Source organism: Taudactylus pleione, unplaced genomic scaffold, assembly GCF_031769625.1.
Source record: "Taudactylus pleione unplaced genomic scaffold, aTauple2 ptg000041l, whole genome shotgun sequence".
NCBI lineage: Eukaryota > Metazoa > Chordata > Amphibia > Anura > Myobatrachidae > Taudactylus > Taudactylus pleione.
The window spans coordinates 22,332,703-22,349,718 of NW_028284443.1; the positions used below are offsets into that span (position 1 = coordinate 22,332,703).

General features: G+C 41.7%; 1 protein-coding gene across 9 annotated transcripts in view; it reads right to left on the bottom strand.

The window, feature by feature from the left end:
• Positions 1 to 17,016, bottom strand: part of FOXP2 (forkhead box P2) — a 265,428-nt gene that overhangs the window by 164,494 nt on the left and 83,918 nt on the right. For all 9 annotated transcript variants that reach the window (XM_088457697.1, XM_088457696.1, XM_088457695.1 and 6 more), the window contains exon 3: positions 5,078 to 5,167. In XM_088457697.1, coding sequence (XP_088313823.1) covers positions 5,078 to 5,167 — 90 coding nt within the window. The remainder of the gene's footprint in view (positions 1 to 5,077; positions 5,168 to 17,016) is intronic.

Sequence of the window (17,016 nt, forward strand, 5' to 3'; positions counted from 1 at the left end):
GAATAGAACGGGATCGAATTGAATTGCCTGAAGGCAGAAAGATGCGGTAAAGTCCCGTATTATTCGCCCGAAAAATTATCGGGGCTAATTGAATACCGGTCATTGCAAAGTTCTGACATCTAAACCACATATTTCAGAAACAATAAAATTCAATTAACTTGACTTGTATTATATAATACTAAAACTATATGGATTGAGATAAAAAAAAAAACTATTATATTTCCATCTTACCCTCACAAGTAAAAACTATCATGCACAGATACGGAGCATTTGCAGTTTAAGATTCCAAGTAGTTGACAAGCTGGGATGACCATGTAGGGTGATATAGCACAGCTATAAACATAACATACTGTAATATACTCATACATGATATGGCCCATCATTGCATTATGTTAGTGTTGTCAGTAACAATAAACTTAGCTAAATGTATTCTGTCATTTACAATTACTATACATCTTTATGAGACAGACACATTTTGTATGATATTTTAATAAGGGCATTGGAAGATTTGTTTGCAATTACACTGAGAGCATATACACAAAATGGGCTGTTATCAAGTTATAAATGGTAGCAATCATATGGCTGAATACATTTATTCATGTTACACTGTGTGATAAATGTACAAATCTCTGCATAAATGTGTTAGGAATATATTCAAAGAAGTCAAATTATTAGTACAATAAGTACTCTAAGGTGTCAAGGATGATGTTTCTTTCTACGTACAGTTACATGATTACTTTATCACAACTCATTTTGTTACAAAAATAGATTCAGCAACATATGCCGAATCAAAATTTCACTTATAGATTTGTTTTTATTTTATTTTTAATTTGTGGAAATGCTCAAATAAGTAAAACAGCCATCCAACAATCTACATTACTCTTTTCTAGGGAACTTCCCTAAAAATTATATTTCAACTTAATTCACTGTAAAGTTGGACTCTTGCTATACTATCTGAAATTTTATTACGCTTTTTTAGTTTTCACTTTTCCAAAAATGTATTTTCCATGGGTCCCCCTATGTAAAATAGATGTTTTACAGTGGGTTTATTTATGATGAGCAAACAAATCACTACTACAGTAACAAGGTTTTCCATACCTAGCAGACACAAAATGGTGGCTTTACAAGACGGATGTGTACATGCTGTATATAACGCCTCAACAACATGTAACCATGGGAAGCTGTGTGCATCATTAGAATCATAGATGTGTAGGCAACTCTGTATATAAGAACACAATGTATGTAGACCAGGCATTAGAATGACACATTGCCTCTTTGTTCCTATCAGTTGTTGTACAATGTATGAGTATAAAATTGTGAATCTTTGCTTGGGAACACATTTTATTCTTGCTTTGTAATTGCAAGACATTAATTGTTAAATAATAGCTTAATATACTAAAATTGTCATGCCTGAGGGTTGGAACAGGCATGGAAGGCTGAAGAGCAGATTTGAGAGGCGTGGATGAACTTAGGTGGTTTGAGCCAGGACCTCCTCGTGTATTGATGTGAGGAGGTAGAGATACGGCAGTGGATGATGGGTCCGAAGGCGAGAACAGGAATAAAATGTCTTATTGAACAGCAGGTTGGAATGGAACTGGATATATAATACTGAATGAATGAGAAGAATCAGATTGGGACCGATGAAGCTGGATTGAGAGCTGGATCGGTTTGAGACCGAAGTTGATGATTTGATGAACTTAATTAATAAGAGTCCGATGTTGATGAATTGATGAACTTGATCGGATGGGACCGATGTTGATGAATTGAAGAACTTAATTAATATGTTGGAAGCATCAAATGAGACCGATGGTTGGAGGTATCAGCTGGAACCGATGGTGAACAAGTCTCAGTGATAAAATCCAGACTGTTGTGCAAGATGATATAGGAGACTTGCTTACCAGATCTGGGAACTGGATATAACGGACTGGAACCGTTCAGGTACAGAGTACCTGAGAGCTCAGCATTGAGCTATAACTTCAGCAAGAAGCGACATTGTACTGGCAACAGAGACCAGTCCGGAAATGGAATTTATAGGGAAGGATCCCCAGGGATTGGATTCTGCGATCAGCTGATCTGGGAGCAGCGCTCTGAGTGGAGGAAGAGCGTCAGGTGACAGAGTACAACAATGCTGTGCCCATACTGTTGTTTAGGAGGGAAATCTGGCTTGCAGCCTATGTGCCATTATGCTGGGAAGACACGCTGTGAGCAAGTAGCTACAGAGAGCTATCTCCATGCTCAGTGACAGGATACTGAGCAGACGGGACAGGAGCAGCACAGATCAGCCGGGACCGATGTGCAGCGTGAGCAGACCTCTGTGCTATCCTGGAGAGGCACCAGAGGGGCAAGAAAGTGGTTTTAAGTGTCCAAAGTGTGACAAGAATTGTTTATACAAATAATCAATTAACCAAATATTTATTTAGAAAAGTAGTCATCTGGAAAAGCTATTTTATTAAATGGATGGCCAAAGTGACACAGATAGTCAGTGACTAAATGTGACTCTCCCATTAGCACGTAATGTTGCCATATTTTAAAATAAAAAAATATGTTCAATATATATCTCAATAGACAATGTTATCCTTGAGGAATTACAATTTTATTAAGGACAAGAAGTAAAGAGTCATTAATATATCTGGGTTTAGAACATGTACCAACCCAGTGATTTATGTAACCATAGAACGCAAATCACAGGCTATTACATTTGAGGCTAATTCTAACAGAAGAGTAGCCTATGTCTTTTAACAGGTACCAAACTATATGAAGGATAATTAACTGTTATAGTAATGATTCCGAGATGAGCTGGGCAATGGGAACACTATGGAGGTTTATTCTCAGATGGTAAATCTGCACCTCGCAAAGGGCTGGTGCAAGTTTCAATGGTATGAAGATGCAGCAAGTGGTAATTCAGCATTTACAGACACTGAGACCGGTCGTCTCGGCCTTTGAACGTTTGAACGCATGGATGTGCACCAGGAAAGGACTTTGTAGCAGCATTTGCATAAAGAAGTATTGGGTTTGTCTTTATAACACAAAAGTTTTGCAGAGTTTGAGCATTTGTAATATGGCATTTGATTGACGTGCACCAAGGAAAGGACTTTCCTTATGAAGCCTGCCAGGCAAGTATAAAAGGTGTTCCTTTTAAAAGGTATAGGCTGAGGCCTGGCTTCATCCACCTGTGAGGACATGCTAAATTGAAACCCTTTAGTGCAGAGAAAATGATCTGTGCTGCCCCTAGTCCTTTCCCCCTTACCATGAAGCAGTCCCCATATATATGCAATGTTTTGCCCTCCTTTTACATCTCTTCTAAACTATCACATTCCACAAAACAAAATATTGATTTTGTATGTGAGAATATAACGATGTCCTGCCCCTACCCACACTCCCAAGAAACATGGCAATTCTGCAACGCTGCAGAAGCCAACATCTTGACAAATCCATGCATTCACACAGAAATATGCTATCACAAAAGTACTTTAGCACCTTTATTGTCTACAGTTGCTCTTGTTTAGCCAACCAAGTTGTTACCATATGTTAAGACTTTATTTTTATTTTCAAACAATTCTGAACAGTTTTTGCCAGAAGAGATTAAGACAATTGTACTTGCTAATCAGGCAGAAAACAGACCCAAAGTGTTATGGTGCATACACACGGTCCAACTTTGCAGGACAATATGAACGATAACAAAGTCATTTATCGTTCATATCGTTGACTTTTTTGCATTGAACGACCAACGATGTGCGTGGCCGTATGGACGATAACAATATCTGAGGTCGACCATACATGCCAGCCAACTTGGTCGATATCATCATTTAAATACTGTCAGATATTGTTCATCATTCAGGAAATCATTCATGATCGTTGATGAAATTCTTCAATGATATTGTTAATTTTTAAAGTAGAAAAAATCATTCAAGGATATCGATGATCGAGCAAGTTGGTCCGTGTGTATGCACCATAAAGCATGATATTCTGGTCCAAGTCATACATGTAGCCTGTGTGTATGTCTGTCAGGTAAATATGAAATGGTACGGGAGTTAAGGGGTACAAATTGTGGATAAAGGAATTGGATGAGGAAGGGGAGATGGGTTATGGCAGGGCTAGGGAACTGAATCTGGGACCACCATATGTTTTAAAGCTTTAAAAGAAAGCACTGAATATGAATAAAAAAGCATGTGTTTGTAGGTAAGGTTTAGCAGAAGATGTTCCCTAGGCTCACATAGTTGGATAGTTTGTAAAGTGTCAGAGTTTACAAAACTTTTTGTTCTGTAAAATATTTTAAAGAAAGGAAACCAAAGTTAAAAGAATAATATTGCAAAAACATAGCTGACATCTATCATTTTGCGTTTCTTACAATTTTACCTTTATTCATATTCGTAAGAAATTCTTCCAGAGATAATAAATTAAACATTCAAAGTTCAATTTGTGCTAGTGCATGAGTATTCTCCACTTCTTAGAGGGGGAAAACAGGTACACTGCTCAGACAGCATTTTCATGGTCTCCTCCGGGAGACTAGTTTTAAATAATACAGAGAGCAAGTTAAAACCTAAGTTATGAATTAAGATGTTGCCACAAGCAAATTTAGTATACAGGAGTGACTACTCAGCTGCGGGTAAAACTGAACTTTTTTATTTCTAAAGCACTTCTTTTTTTTTAAATAAAATGTTGGAAAAAAAAGGAAACTACTTTTGAAGAGCACAAATAACGTATCCCAAACAACATACAGAAATTTGCCTTAAGGAGTCTCATATCTCAATTCTTTGTACAACTTCTGTGTCTTCAAGGACCTTCCCTTTTATTGCTCAAAGGCTACATACTGTACAATTACTGTGAGATTCGCTGCATCAGTGGCTCATATCACAGATTAACATTATAGCAATAATAATTTAGAAATATTTGACACTGGCCTTTTTTGCAAAGTTCAACACAACACATTCAATGATTTATAAAAACAAAGAAATCAGTAGTAATACATAAATGTAATGACCTCTTAAAATCTTAATCTATTAGCACTTGTGTTCAATATTCTGTTCTATTTACTCTAAGAGATTATGTTCCATTATGTTCCTTAATTAGCACATACCTGAAGTGGTCTTTGTTTCTCGCTGCTCTTTGGAGACTTTAGTCCACTTGTTTGCTGTTGTAAGAGAAGCTGTCTTGCTGCCTGGAGAGCCTAGATACAAACACACAAATAGAAATATAAGGAATTTTGAACAACATGGATCTATATATTTTTATTGCACGTGGTAGACAAATACCATTTATATAAAAAATGTTCATTGTAAAAGCAAAAATGAGTAGCAACTGTTAGATTTGGAGAAACCAATCAGAGTCCCTTGTTCATCAAGATCTCCCCATGTAAAATCAAATGAACAATGATATAAAAAAGATTAAAAAAATACAAATGTACCTTTTGTGACTGCTAGAATAATCTAGTGTGTGTATAGATAAAGAGATAATAGATGTATAAAACTTTTGAAGTCGAAAAGCACAGAAGGTTACCCAACATGTTTCAATGCAAATACTTCATCAGGGATCTTTGTGGCATAACGTGCTCTCTGTCTAGTGATTATAATTTGTTAGCACTAATGCCACATGCCTGTGATCCTATTGGTTGTGAAATAGAAGTGGTTGTGTTGCCAGATCTTCGGGTAGATAAGCTGATAAAAACATGCACTATTGTGAGCATATTTTAAGTTTTTTTTAATACAATTTTAATTCCTTGGAGCAGTGCGGCACTATTACTGTAGCTCTCATATGCTTCTTATTTTAGGTATGTGCGTGTATATGTATATATAAATATATATATATATATATATATATATATATATATATATATATATATATATATATATATACAGTACCAGTCAAAGGTTTGGACACACATTCTCATTCATTGTTTTTTGTTTATTTATTTATACTGAAGACATCAAAAATATGAAAGAACACATATGGAATTATGTTGTAAACAAAAAAGTGTTAAACACATTGAAATATGTTTTATATTTTAGATTCCTCAAAGTAGCCTCCTTTTGCTTAGATGACAGCTTTGCACACACTTAGTAGACTCTCAATCAGCTTCATGAGGTAATCTCCTGGAATGGTTTTGAACAGGTGTATCTTGTCAAGAGTCAATCAGTGGAATTACTTGCCTTCTTAATGTGTTTGAGACCATCAGTTGTGTTGTGCAGAGGTAGGGTTAGTACACAGTGGACACCACTATTTGACTACTGTTGTAATCCATATTATGGCACCAACTACTCAGCTCAGCAAAGAGAAATGACAGTCCATCATTACTTTAAGACATGAAGGTCAGTCGATACGGATGGTTTCAGTATTTGTGTTTCCCACTGTAAAGCATGGAGGAGGAGGTGTGATGGTGTAGGGGTGCTTTGCTGGTGACACTGTTGATGATTTATTCAAAATTCAAGGCACACTTAACCAGCATGGCTACCACAGCATTCTGCATAGCCATGCCATCCCATCTGGTTTGTGCCTACTGTGACCATCAATTGTTTTTCAACAAGACAATGACCCCAAACATACCACTAGGTTATGTAAGGGCTACCTGACCAAGAAGGAAAGTGATGGAGTGCTGCATCAGATGACCTGGCCATGGCCTCCACAATCACCTGACCTAAACCCAATTGATCTGGTTTGGGATGAGTTGGACTGCAGAGTGAAGGAAAAGCAGCCAACAAGTGCTCAGCACCTCTGGGAACTCCTTCAAGACTGTTGGAAAACCATTCCAGGAGACTACCTCATGCAGCTGATTGAGAGAATGCCAAGAGTGTGCAAAGATGTCATCCAAGCAAAGGGAGCTACTTTAAGGAAACTAAAATATAAAACATATTTTGATTCGTTTAACACTTTTTTGTTTACAACATAATGTGTTCTTTCATAGTTTTGATGTCTTCAGTATTAATCTACTATGTTGAAAATAATTAAAATAAACAAAAACCATTGAAAGAGAAGGTGTGTCCAAACTTTTGACTGGTACTATAAACTGTATATATATATATATATATATATATATTATATATATATATGATACAACAAAGTCACCCCTTGTCTTTCAATATGGATTATGCTCAAAGCAGGTGCCCTCCAATGAACTCACCACATGTGGCTCACTCACATAGAAAGTTTTGGATGGCGACAATGTGCAATAAGTGATATCCCATGCAACAATCTACCTTGGAGTGTCTTTTTGTATGATATATATGATATAGATGCTATGCATTTTCGCCATTGAAACGTTGACCACAGGAAGACTTGTGTTATGTGTCTTATTGAAGCTCCTGAGTGCCGCATATACTCTTCTCCTTTATTATAGAATGTTGATATGCTGATGCTGGCAACGGGGTTCAGTTATTTATATCATTAGAGAGTGCCGGACTATTGGATTTTTTATATATATATATATATATATATATGGGTGCCAGGGTGCCATCTCCTGGGTTAAACAGTTGCACCTGGCATGCCGGGCCAGATTAACAAAGGGGCGGGTGGAGCTACAGCTCCAAGCCTTCCCATGAAAATAGGCCCATGCCTGGAAGCAGACAGGACCGGGTTTTGTGTAAATGATTTAGGACAGTGTTCAACCAGTTAAGTGGTTTTAGATGCAGCCACATGCTGCTTCATTCATTTGCAGCATTTGGCCAATGCATTAGCTGTCTGTCTACCTACGTCCCGGACTGTGTGCTGTACAGCTGTAAAGAACTTTGTATAATTAGCTGGAGCCTGGAGGTGCACCCGGCAGTCACCAGGGGGCGATGTACAGATTTTTTTCGGGTCTTTTTTTATAGTGTAAAATGAAAGTAAACTGAGAACTGGCTCATTTTTGCCATGTTTTGCACTGACATCCACTGCCCACTATGCTTCTGGAGCTCTTCAGCTACAGAGGGAGTTCTGCAGGGGTTTTCATGACCCCACCTCCTCTCCTGCTCCACTGGCTTGCAGCATCTAAGGACACTTCTGTGCTCCCCTGCACATGGAACAAGGCAAAGGTAAGTATATATCTGTAACTTCCTTCTCCTCTCTCTCCTACTGTGCAGACCCTCTGCCCATTTCCAGCCAATGCCAGCCCCTCTGCCCCTTTCCAGCATATCTTAGACCCTCTGCCCCTTTCCAGCATATGTTAGACCCTCTGCAATTTTCCTACCTATGCAGCCTCCTGCCCTTTTCCTGTCTATGCCAGCCTCCTGCCCTTTTCCTGTCAATGCAGCCTATCTGCCCTTGTCCAGCCTATGCCAACCCCCTGCCCTTTTCCTATCTATGCCAGCCTCCTGCCCCTTCCCTGTCTATGCCAGCCTCCTGCCTCTTTTCCTATCTATGCCAGCCTATCTACCTTTTTCCTAACTATGCCAGTCTCTCTGCCCTTCTCCTGCTTATGCTAGCTAGCCCTTCTTACTTTGCCTGCAGCCTGACTAAACCAACCTCACTGCCCCTTTCGAGCCTATGCTATTGTAGTCCCATTACACTTTCCCTACCTATGCCAGCCTCTCTTCCCTTTTCCTGCAAATGCCAGCCTCTCTGCTCTTTTCCTGCATATGCCAGCCTCTCTGCTCTTTTCTTGCCTGTGCCAGACTCTCTGCACTTCTCCTGTCTGCACCAACCTTTCTGACCATTCTTTCTGCTGTTCTGTCTGAACCAGCCATTATGATGGGAGCTCCTGCAATTCTTCCCGTATTTTTAAAGCAGCAATCATTTTAAAGGCAAAACCAGTTTTGCCTTTAAAATGATTGCTGCTTTAATAATACAGGAAGACTTGCAGGGGTTCCCATAATGACTGCAGCTTGCATCCCACAGTATTTCATAAGCCCCCAGGAATGACCAACGAGGTGGTAAGAGTAAACAGTATTTATTAGGGATGACTAACCACCAAATGGTCGATGGTTTTGTCATCACAAAGTAGACGGCAATGTTTTACATTTTTTCCTGTCCAGCGTAGGGGTATAAAGCTTATCTCTTCCATCTGGCCGTGCCACTAATCCCAGACCCCTTTTCTGATTGGTCTACTATTAGGGCCACCCCTAACAGGCATTAGGATGTGGCCCTAATAGCGTCCTGAGAGAGCACAGAGCTCCGACAGTGGGCCAGGAGGAGGACAGCAGGGAAGGGTGACTGAAGAAACCGGGGGCGGGATGCAGCAAAATAAAAAAACGAGATAAAATCCCCGAAAATGCAGTTTTCGGGGTTTGACCGCATTTCTCATATGGCTATGGGTTTCTAATTGCAAAGGGATGTGAGAGAAATCCAATCGGTTCCCTCCCAGAACTCCCCCGCAGTGCATGCGTCTTTCTACACATGCAAAGGACGCCAGAGGGACTCCTGGGTCATAGACCTTAGAAGTCCCTTATTTGCAAAGAACAGCTCTTACTGAGAGAGCTGTCCTTTGCAATCTTCTACATGCATACCAGCGTAATTAATTCCTACATGCATGTGAATGGTGTCGGGATGGGAAGGGATATTGAGGTGGTTCAAGGTAGATGGTAGCCACACCCCTGTGCAAGCAACACCCCAACATCATTAGTTACAATGCCGTGATTGCCACGGCGCACAATAGGCCCTTCATAAATTTCAGCTCCAGGCCCATGTGGACCTTAATCTGGCACTGCTGGCATGCAGAACCCAAGTGGAAGTCACCAGTCCAGGGCTTGGTACAAGTAAGCACAGATAGATGTATTAGCAGCACAATGTATAAAAAACAGAAAAGTAAATCCTCTGTCAGAGTGGAAGCATATAACGTCCATCTCACAAAATAGAGGTCTTTAACACAGCACTTACATACTAATCACAGTGTCTCTCAACAGGTCTCTGACCTATTCCACAGGCAGTGAGAAACTGACTACTGAGAATGACACACCCTTTATCAGCCTCTCACAAGTAGTCTGACAATCAAGTCTGCTAATCAGCTTCTGTCTACCAGCCAGGCAGGTGTGGAACGAATGCTGCAAAGTAAGAATACTTTCAAAAATAGAAGTGTTCATAGTTTATTTTTATCAATTAACAAAATGCAAAGTGAATGAACAGAAGGGAAAACTAAATCAAATCAATATTTGATTTTATCAATACTAGAAGAATTGATGCTGTTTTGAAGGCAAAGGGTGGTCACACCAAATACTGATCTGATTTTGATTTCTCCTCTGTTCATTCACTTTGCATTTTGTTAATTGCTAAAAATAAACTATGAACACTTCTAGTTTTGAAAACATTGTTACTTTGCAGCATTTTTTCCACACCTACCTAAAACTTTTGCACATTACTGTATATATATATATATATATATATATATATATATATCCAAATGACGGCGGCACTCAAAGGACTTTAAATCACAAGACTACAAAGTCACCAGTTGGAGCCTTGTGATTTAAAGTTCTTTGAGTGCCGCCGTCATTTGGATTTCTAAACACCCGGGGAGGGCACCAAGGCAAGTTTCTTTATTTATCAACAAGGATGAGTGCCGGCCATTTGGATTACGTGACACTACTCTCTCCTGGCTGTCATCCTACCTCTTAGACCGGACCTTCTCTGTCTCTTCTCATGACTCCTCTTCCCCACCACAGCCTCTTACAGTAGGTGTTCACCAAGGTTCCGTTCTTGGACCCAGGGCCGGATTACTAATGGGGCGGGTGGAGCTGCAGCTCCAAGCCCACTATGAAAATAGGCCCACAGTATCCCCGGCAGTGCACTGCAGACAGCGCTGACAGGAAAAAAAAAATCTGTTTACAGTGCCTGCACTGTACTGAATCCGACAGCACGCTGTCTGCACTGCAGTGTGTGAGGATCCGTACAGTACTTCCTAAACACGGACGGATGATTCACCCCTCTCCCATGCCAACATCGGCAGTCTGAAGCTCCGCCCCCAGACAGCTTAAGCTCCGCCCCTAGCCACCCAACTATCCTTCTTGCAGTCAAAGCTCCGCCTCCTTACTCCCGAAGCTCCGCCCCCAGGTCTTGCTTAAGCAACCCAGCCTGTGTCCCCTGGTTCACTAGAAGCTAGAGTCCCCGCTGAAGCCCTGCCCTTTCACCCCCCCACCAGCCATACCTGGAAACTGGCTTGACAACTGGGAGCTGGCCCTGAAAATTATGAGATTAGGGTGGAACGCAGAGGCTGAACTGACTTGCACAGGATGGAAGATAGTTGTCACCAGCTGAAAAACAGCATGCATAACCAGGTCAGTTCAATGTCTGCCACCTATAATGTATTGTATGTGTTTATTTATGTATATATATGTGTGTGAGTGTATGTATGCATGGGTACATATGTGTACATGTATGTACAGAATATACTGTATGTATAAATGTATGTGTAAATATATATATATGGGGCTGCTGCCAGGGCTGCCAAGAGTCGGGCCGTGTGAAGGGAGTGTGCTCTAATAGCAGTAGGCATGGCCATACCCCATTAAGAAAAAATAAAATAAAAAAACATTGTTGGCACTGCGCACTGGGGGTGCTGTGAGCCCCTTACCCCAGCGCATGTCCGGCGGGGGGATGGGGCGGGCGCGCGCTCACAGGATGTTGGCTCACACCCACAGGCAGAGGAGACTGGCAAGCAATCTCCCTTTGCAGCCCAGCACACAGCAGCGTGTGCTGGGCTGCTCAGCAGTCAGGAAGGAGGGGGGCGGTGTCGTACTCGGGTACCTGCCCCCTTTCCCCCCCTTGGCGCCCCTGGGTGCTACATCACCTTCAGGCAGCTATGTTGGCCTCCTACTCTGGCTCTGCTTCACTAAAGCAGTGTATATCTGTGTTGACATGCTGGCTGCGATGCACACAGTATGGAGCAGTGGTGTTTCTAGAGAGGAGGGGGCCCACGTGCAGTCTCCAACACGGGCCCCCTAATCTCCGTTCAGTGGCCAGCTGCGCACTGAGTGGTGCGCGACCAGCGCCGCACTTATAGACTCTGGGCCTGATTCAGACCTGGTCGCTCTGACACAGCGCTTGCTCTGAATCAGGGCCGGGTTTTTTTTTTTTTTAGAACTGCCTCCTGGCCGCTCGCATAGCTGTGGGTGCACACCCACAGCTACAGCGAGCGGCCATGATGATGGTCGTGATGGTCAAGACCATTGCGACCATTGGGCTTGCGACGAGACCCTTGTGGTAAGGTTTCGTTCATCGCAAGCCCCAGAGAGCTTTCAGCTCTAACAGAGCCGGAAGCTCTCCACTGACATCACTCGTGATGTCAGTGGGGCTGCTCCCAAACGGCAAACGTTCCCTCAGGAATGCCTCCGTTTGGGCAGCCACCCCTCTGGCCCACCCACCAAGCGGGCGAGCTGTCACTCCACATCGACAGCTCGCCCCCTTTGGTGCAAGATCCGGAGCGACGGATTGCCCGTCGCTAGCCGGGTCTCTCGCATGCGCACGACGGAGCCGGCTCCGTCGTGCGCATGCGCTGTGGGCCACCATCGACCCGGTTGCGAGCGCTCAGCGCTTGCGACCGGGTCTGAATCAGGCCCTCTGGGCACTAGAGTGTACCCAGAGTCTATAGCGCATACACAGGTCACCGGGAAAATGGCCGTGGCACGGACTCCAGAGCCGACATGGGACTCCGGAGAGGTTCGTTTTATGGGTGCAGGGTATGCGGTGCGGCCCGCACACCCTGCCCCCATTATAGATATTACCCTGGCATGGAGGGAGGTAGGAGTGAAGGATGGGGGAGATAGGAGGATGCAGGGCTGTGCTGTATTATAGATATAGGGCCTAATTCAGGGTCAGATGCAGATGAGGGATTCCACACAGTTTTTCGATCAGAAAACTGCGGATTCACAGGATCCATTCTGCATATGTGCAGAACAAGTTCTGCGATATCGCTCACAGATCCCCCAAGGGATCTGATTTACATGCTGCGGCATTTGGGAAGGTGGAGTGTGGGCATGGCGGTCACTGTAACACTCTCTGCTTTATATGCTTTATATATATATATATATATATATATACACATACACAGTCAGGTGCATTAATATTGGGAGATTGACAGAATTTTCATATTTTGGCCTCTATTCACCACCACAATGGCTTTGAAATGAAACAAACAAGATGTGCTTTAACTGCAGACTTTCAGATTTAATTTGAGGGTAATTACATTCAAATCAGGTGAACGGTGTAGGAATTACAACGGTTTCTATATGTGCCTCCCACTTTTTAAGGGGCCAATAGTAATGGGACAAACTAAACAATCCTAAATCTAACTTTCACTTTTTAATACTTTTTTAGCAAATTCTTTGCAGGCAATTACAGCCTGAAGTCTTGAATGCATAGACATCACCAGACGCTGGGTTTCATCCCTGGTGATGCTCTGCCAGGCCTCTACTTCAAATGTCTTCAGTTCCTGCTTGTTCTTGGGGCATTTTCCCTTCAGCTTTGTCTTCATCAAGTGAAATGCATGCTCAATCGGATTCAGGTCAGGGGCCATTGCATAACATTCCACTTTTTAGCCTTAAAAAAGTCTTTGGTTGCTTTTGCAGTATGCTTCGGGTCATTGTCCATCTGCATTGTGAAGTGCCGTCCAATGAGTTCTGAAGCATTTGACTGAATAAGAGCATATAATATTGCCCGAAACACTTCAGAATTCATTTTGCTGCTTTTGTCAGCAGTCACATCATCAATAAATACAAGGGAACCAGTTCCATTGGCAGCCATACATGCCCACACCATGATACTGCGGTGGTGTTTTGGATCATGAGCAGTTTCTTTCCTTTTCCATAATCTTCTCTTCCCATCACTCTGGTACAAGTTGATCTTTGTCTCATCTGTCCATAGGATGTTGTTCCAAAACTGTAATGGCTTTTTTAGATGTTTGGCAAACTCTAATCTGGTCTTCCTGTTTTTGTGGCTCACCAATGGTTTACATCTTGTGGTGAACCCTCTATATTCACTCTTGTGAAGTCTTCTCTTGATTGTTGACTTTGACACATATACACCTACCTCCTGGAGAGTGTTCTTGATTTGGCCAACTGTTGTGAAGGGGTTTTTCTTCAACAGGGAAATAATTCTTCTGTCATCTACCACAGTTGTTTTCCGTGGTCTTCCGGGTCTTTTGGTGTTGCTGAGCTCTCCGGTGCATTCTTTCTTTTTAAGAATGTTCCAAACAGTTGATTTGGCCACACTAATGTTTTTGCTATCTCTCTGATGGGTTTGTTTTGATTTTTCAGCCTAATGATGGCTTGCTTCACTGATAGTGACAGCTCCTTGGATCTCATATTGAGAGTCAACAGCAACTGATTCCAAATGCAAATGTCACACCTAGACTGAACTCCAGACCTTTTACCTGCTTAATTGATAATGAAATAACGAGGGAATAGCCCACACATGTCCATGAAATAGCTTTTGAGTTGATAGTCCCATTACTTTTGGCCCCTTAACAAGTGGGAGGCACATATAGAAACCGTTGTAATTCCTACACCGTTCACCTGATTTGGATGTAATTACCCTCAAATTAAATCTGAAAGTCTGCAGTTAAAGCTCATCTTGTTTGTTGCATTTCAAAGCCATTGTGGTGGTGAGTAGAGGCCAAAATATGAAAATTCAGTCAATGTCCCAATATTTATGCACCTGACTGCATATATATATAATATAATATATATATTCTTAGTGTGTATTGTATACCTTGACAAAGGGTCATCACGGCCCCTAACGTTGGATTTATGTGAATACATATCGTTAACTACTACAAACCCATAGTGCCGCTGTTTTTCTTATCGGATGCTACAGTTTCACGGAGGGCACCCGGGTCCAGTTTCCCATTCGGTGGAGTGCCGGGCTATTCGTTCAGTATATATATATATATATATATATATATAAAATATAATTCCTCTGTCTCTCACACAAGCACATCTAATAAAAAAGATCATATAACTGCTCCTGCAGGTAATAGTATAATTGATTTTGAATTTCTTCTCAGAGTGCGGATGTACAAAAGTATTCCCCATCTCCAAATATGCATCCGTGACACCTTACACACCCTTTCTTGCATGATAGAAAATTTGTATTTTCCCCCACCTTCCAGGGAGAGAGATTTTTATGGGCCACCACATCACCAATATTTTGATGACGTCCGCAGCAAGGTAACAACCTCAAATCTACCAGGTTGTTATCCTGCTACAGACGCAGTAAAAGTTAACCATTGTCACCATGGTCCATCGTTGCCATTATTTTTTTAAAACAACAGCTAAATAGACAGTTCATTTATTAATTTACTGCAGTGGTTAGGAATATGGGATGGACACTTATAGAAGTATGCCAATATCAGTGAGCAATTTAGATATATTTTCTTTTCTTGTTAATCTAAACTATTGTAGCAGTCCAGGAAAGGTAGACCATACAGTTCACACTCTTTCACAATATTTTTTTCTTGTAATAGTGGAACTATTAAGTGGGTGAAGTTAAATGCCACCTATGCCCTCCATGGAGATAGTCACACACACTGTGTAGACCACATCCACACACTATGCATGCCCCACATCATTAGTCCCACTGCCACAGCGCTTGTCACACTCCCCCTGCAGCGGCACACAATAGGCCCTTCATAAATTTCAGCTCCAGGCCCATGTGGACCTTAATCTGGCACTGCTTGGACCCCTACTATTCTCCCTCTATACGTCCTCTTTAGGTGAACTCATCAGCTCTTTTGACCTCCATTATCATGTCTATGCTGATGATACTCTCCTCTCCATTATATCCTCAATGCTGCTGCTCGACTCATCTTCCTCTCCAAAGGCTCTACATCTGCCTCCCCTCTCCTACAAGCCCTCCACTGGCTCCCCTTCCCTTTTAGAACCCAATTCAAGGTTCTCACACTTGCTTACAAAGCCCTCAGCCATTCCTCTCCCATTTACATAATTGACCTCATCTCCCTCCACTCTCCTGTCCACCCCCTTTGCTCAACTAATGCTCCCGACCTTTGTAACCCTCTCCCTCTCCCTATCAGACTCTCCTCCTCTTTACAATTCTTCAAAAGGGCTCTCAAGACCCACTACTTCATCAAAGCTTTCCAGATCCCATCCTAACTTGCTGCAACATGCTCCTTCCTCCCTGTTTACCCTATCTGTGTCACACCTGTTTGTCTGCCCCTACCCTTTAGAATGTAAGCTCTTATGAGCAGGACCTCTACCCTCTTGTACTTCTCCTTACTTTACTTTCACCTACTTCTTACCCCCACCAGGGCACGTAATACTTGGTTGCTTACGCTCTGTTGCATATTTAAGTGTTATGGTCACTAATGTAGCAATGTATATTATCGATGTCCTTGTCCTATTTTGTACTGTAAGTCAGTTGACAAATTATTTGTTTATGTACTTTGTAAGGCACTGTGGAACACTTGTGGCGCCATATAAATAAAGGATAATAATAATAATAATAATAATAATAATAATAATAATAATAATAATAATGTTATACACACACACATTAAGATTTACAGTATGTCTGTTTGATATTTAAATCAATTCGGTAGGCCAAGTTTTTTTTAAAATGGGACCATTTATAACGATTAGTCCAATGTGCCAATATGTCAGCTAACATACAGATGTGCCCTCATACATCTAGCATTCTTGCATGTTAAACAGTCACTCTAATCACGCCATGCCATGGCATGACTCGGTATCGCCATGCTTGCTTAGCCGACATTTTACCTTCAAATGCATCTTATTCACATGGTGATGTGAATTGCTAGCACAAGCAGCTTTTGCTGATTAAAATGATATGCAGCATGCCTATGTTCTCTGTGCATCTGCGGGTGTATCTGCATGTGAAACGCTACGTTTTAGTGTTACAGCCATTCACCAACATATTACGGGTACACACTGGCCGACGGGCAGAAGATACATTGGCCGATCAACTGATTGGCCAATGTATCTGTCAGTGTGTACCCAGCTTTAGTCAATGCAAAAACAATAAAGATATCTATCCAGCAAATGTTATTGTTATGTGGACATTATAATCTTTTTTTTTTAAATGCAAATTTCCAAGGCTTTCCTAAATTGGAAGAGAACAATTAGTTAAGTTATACCATAGAGA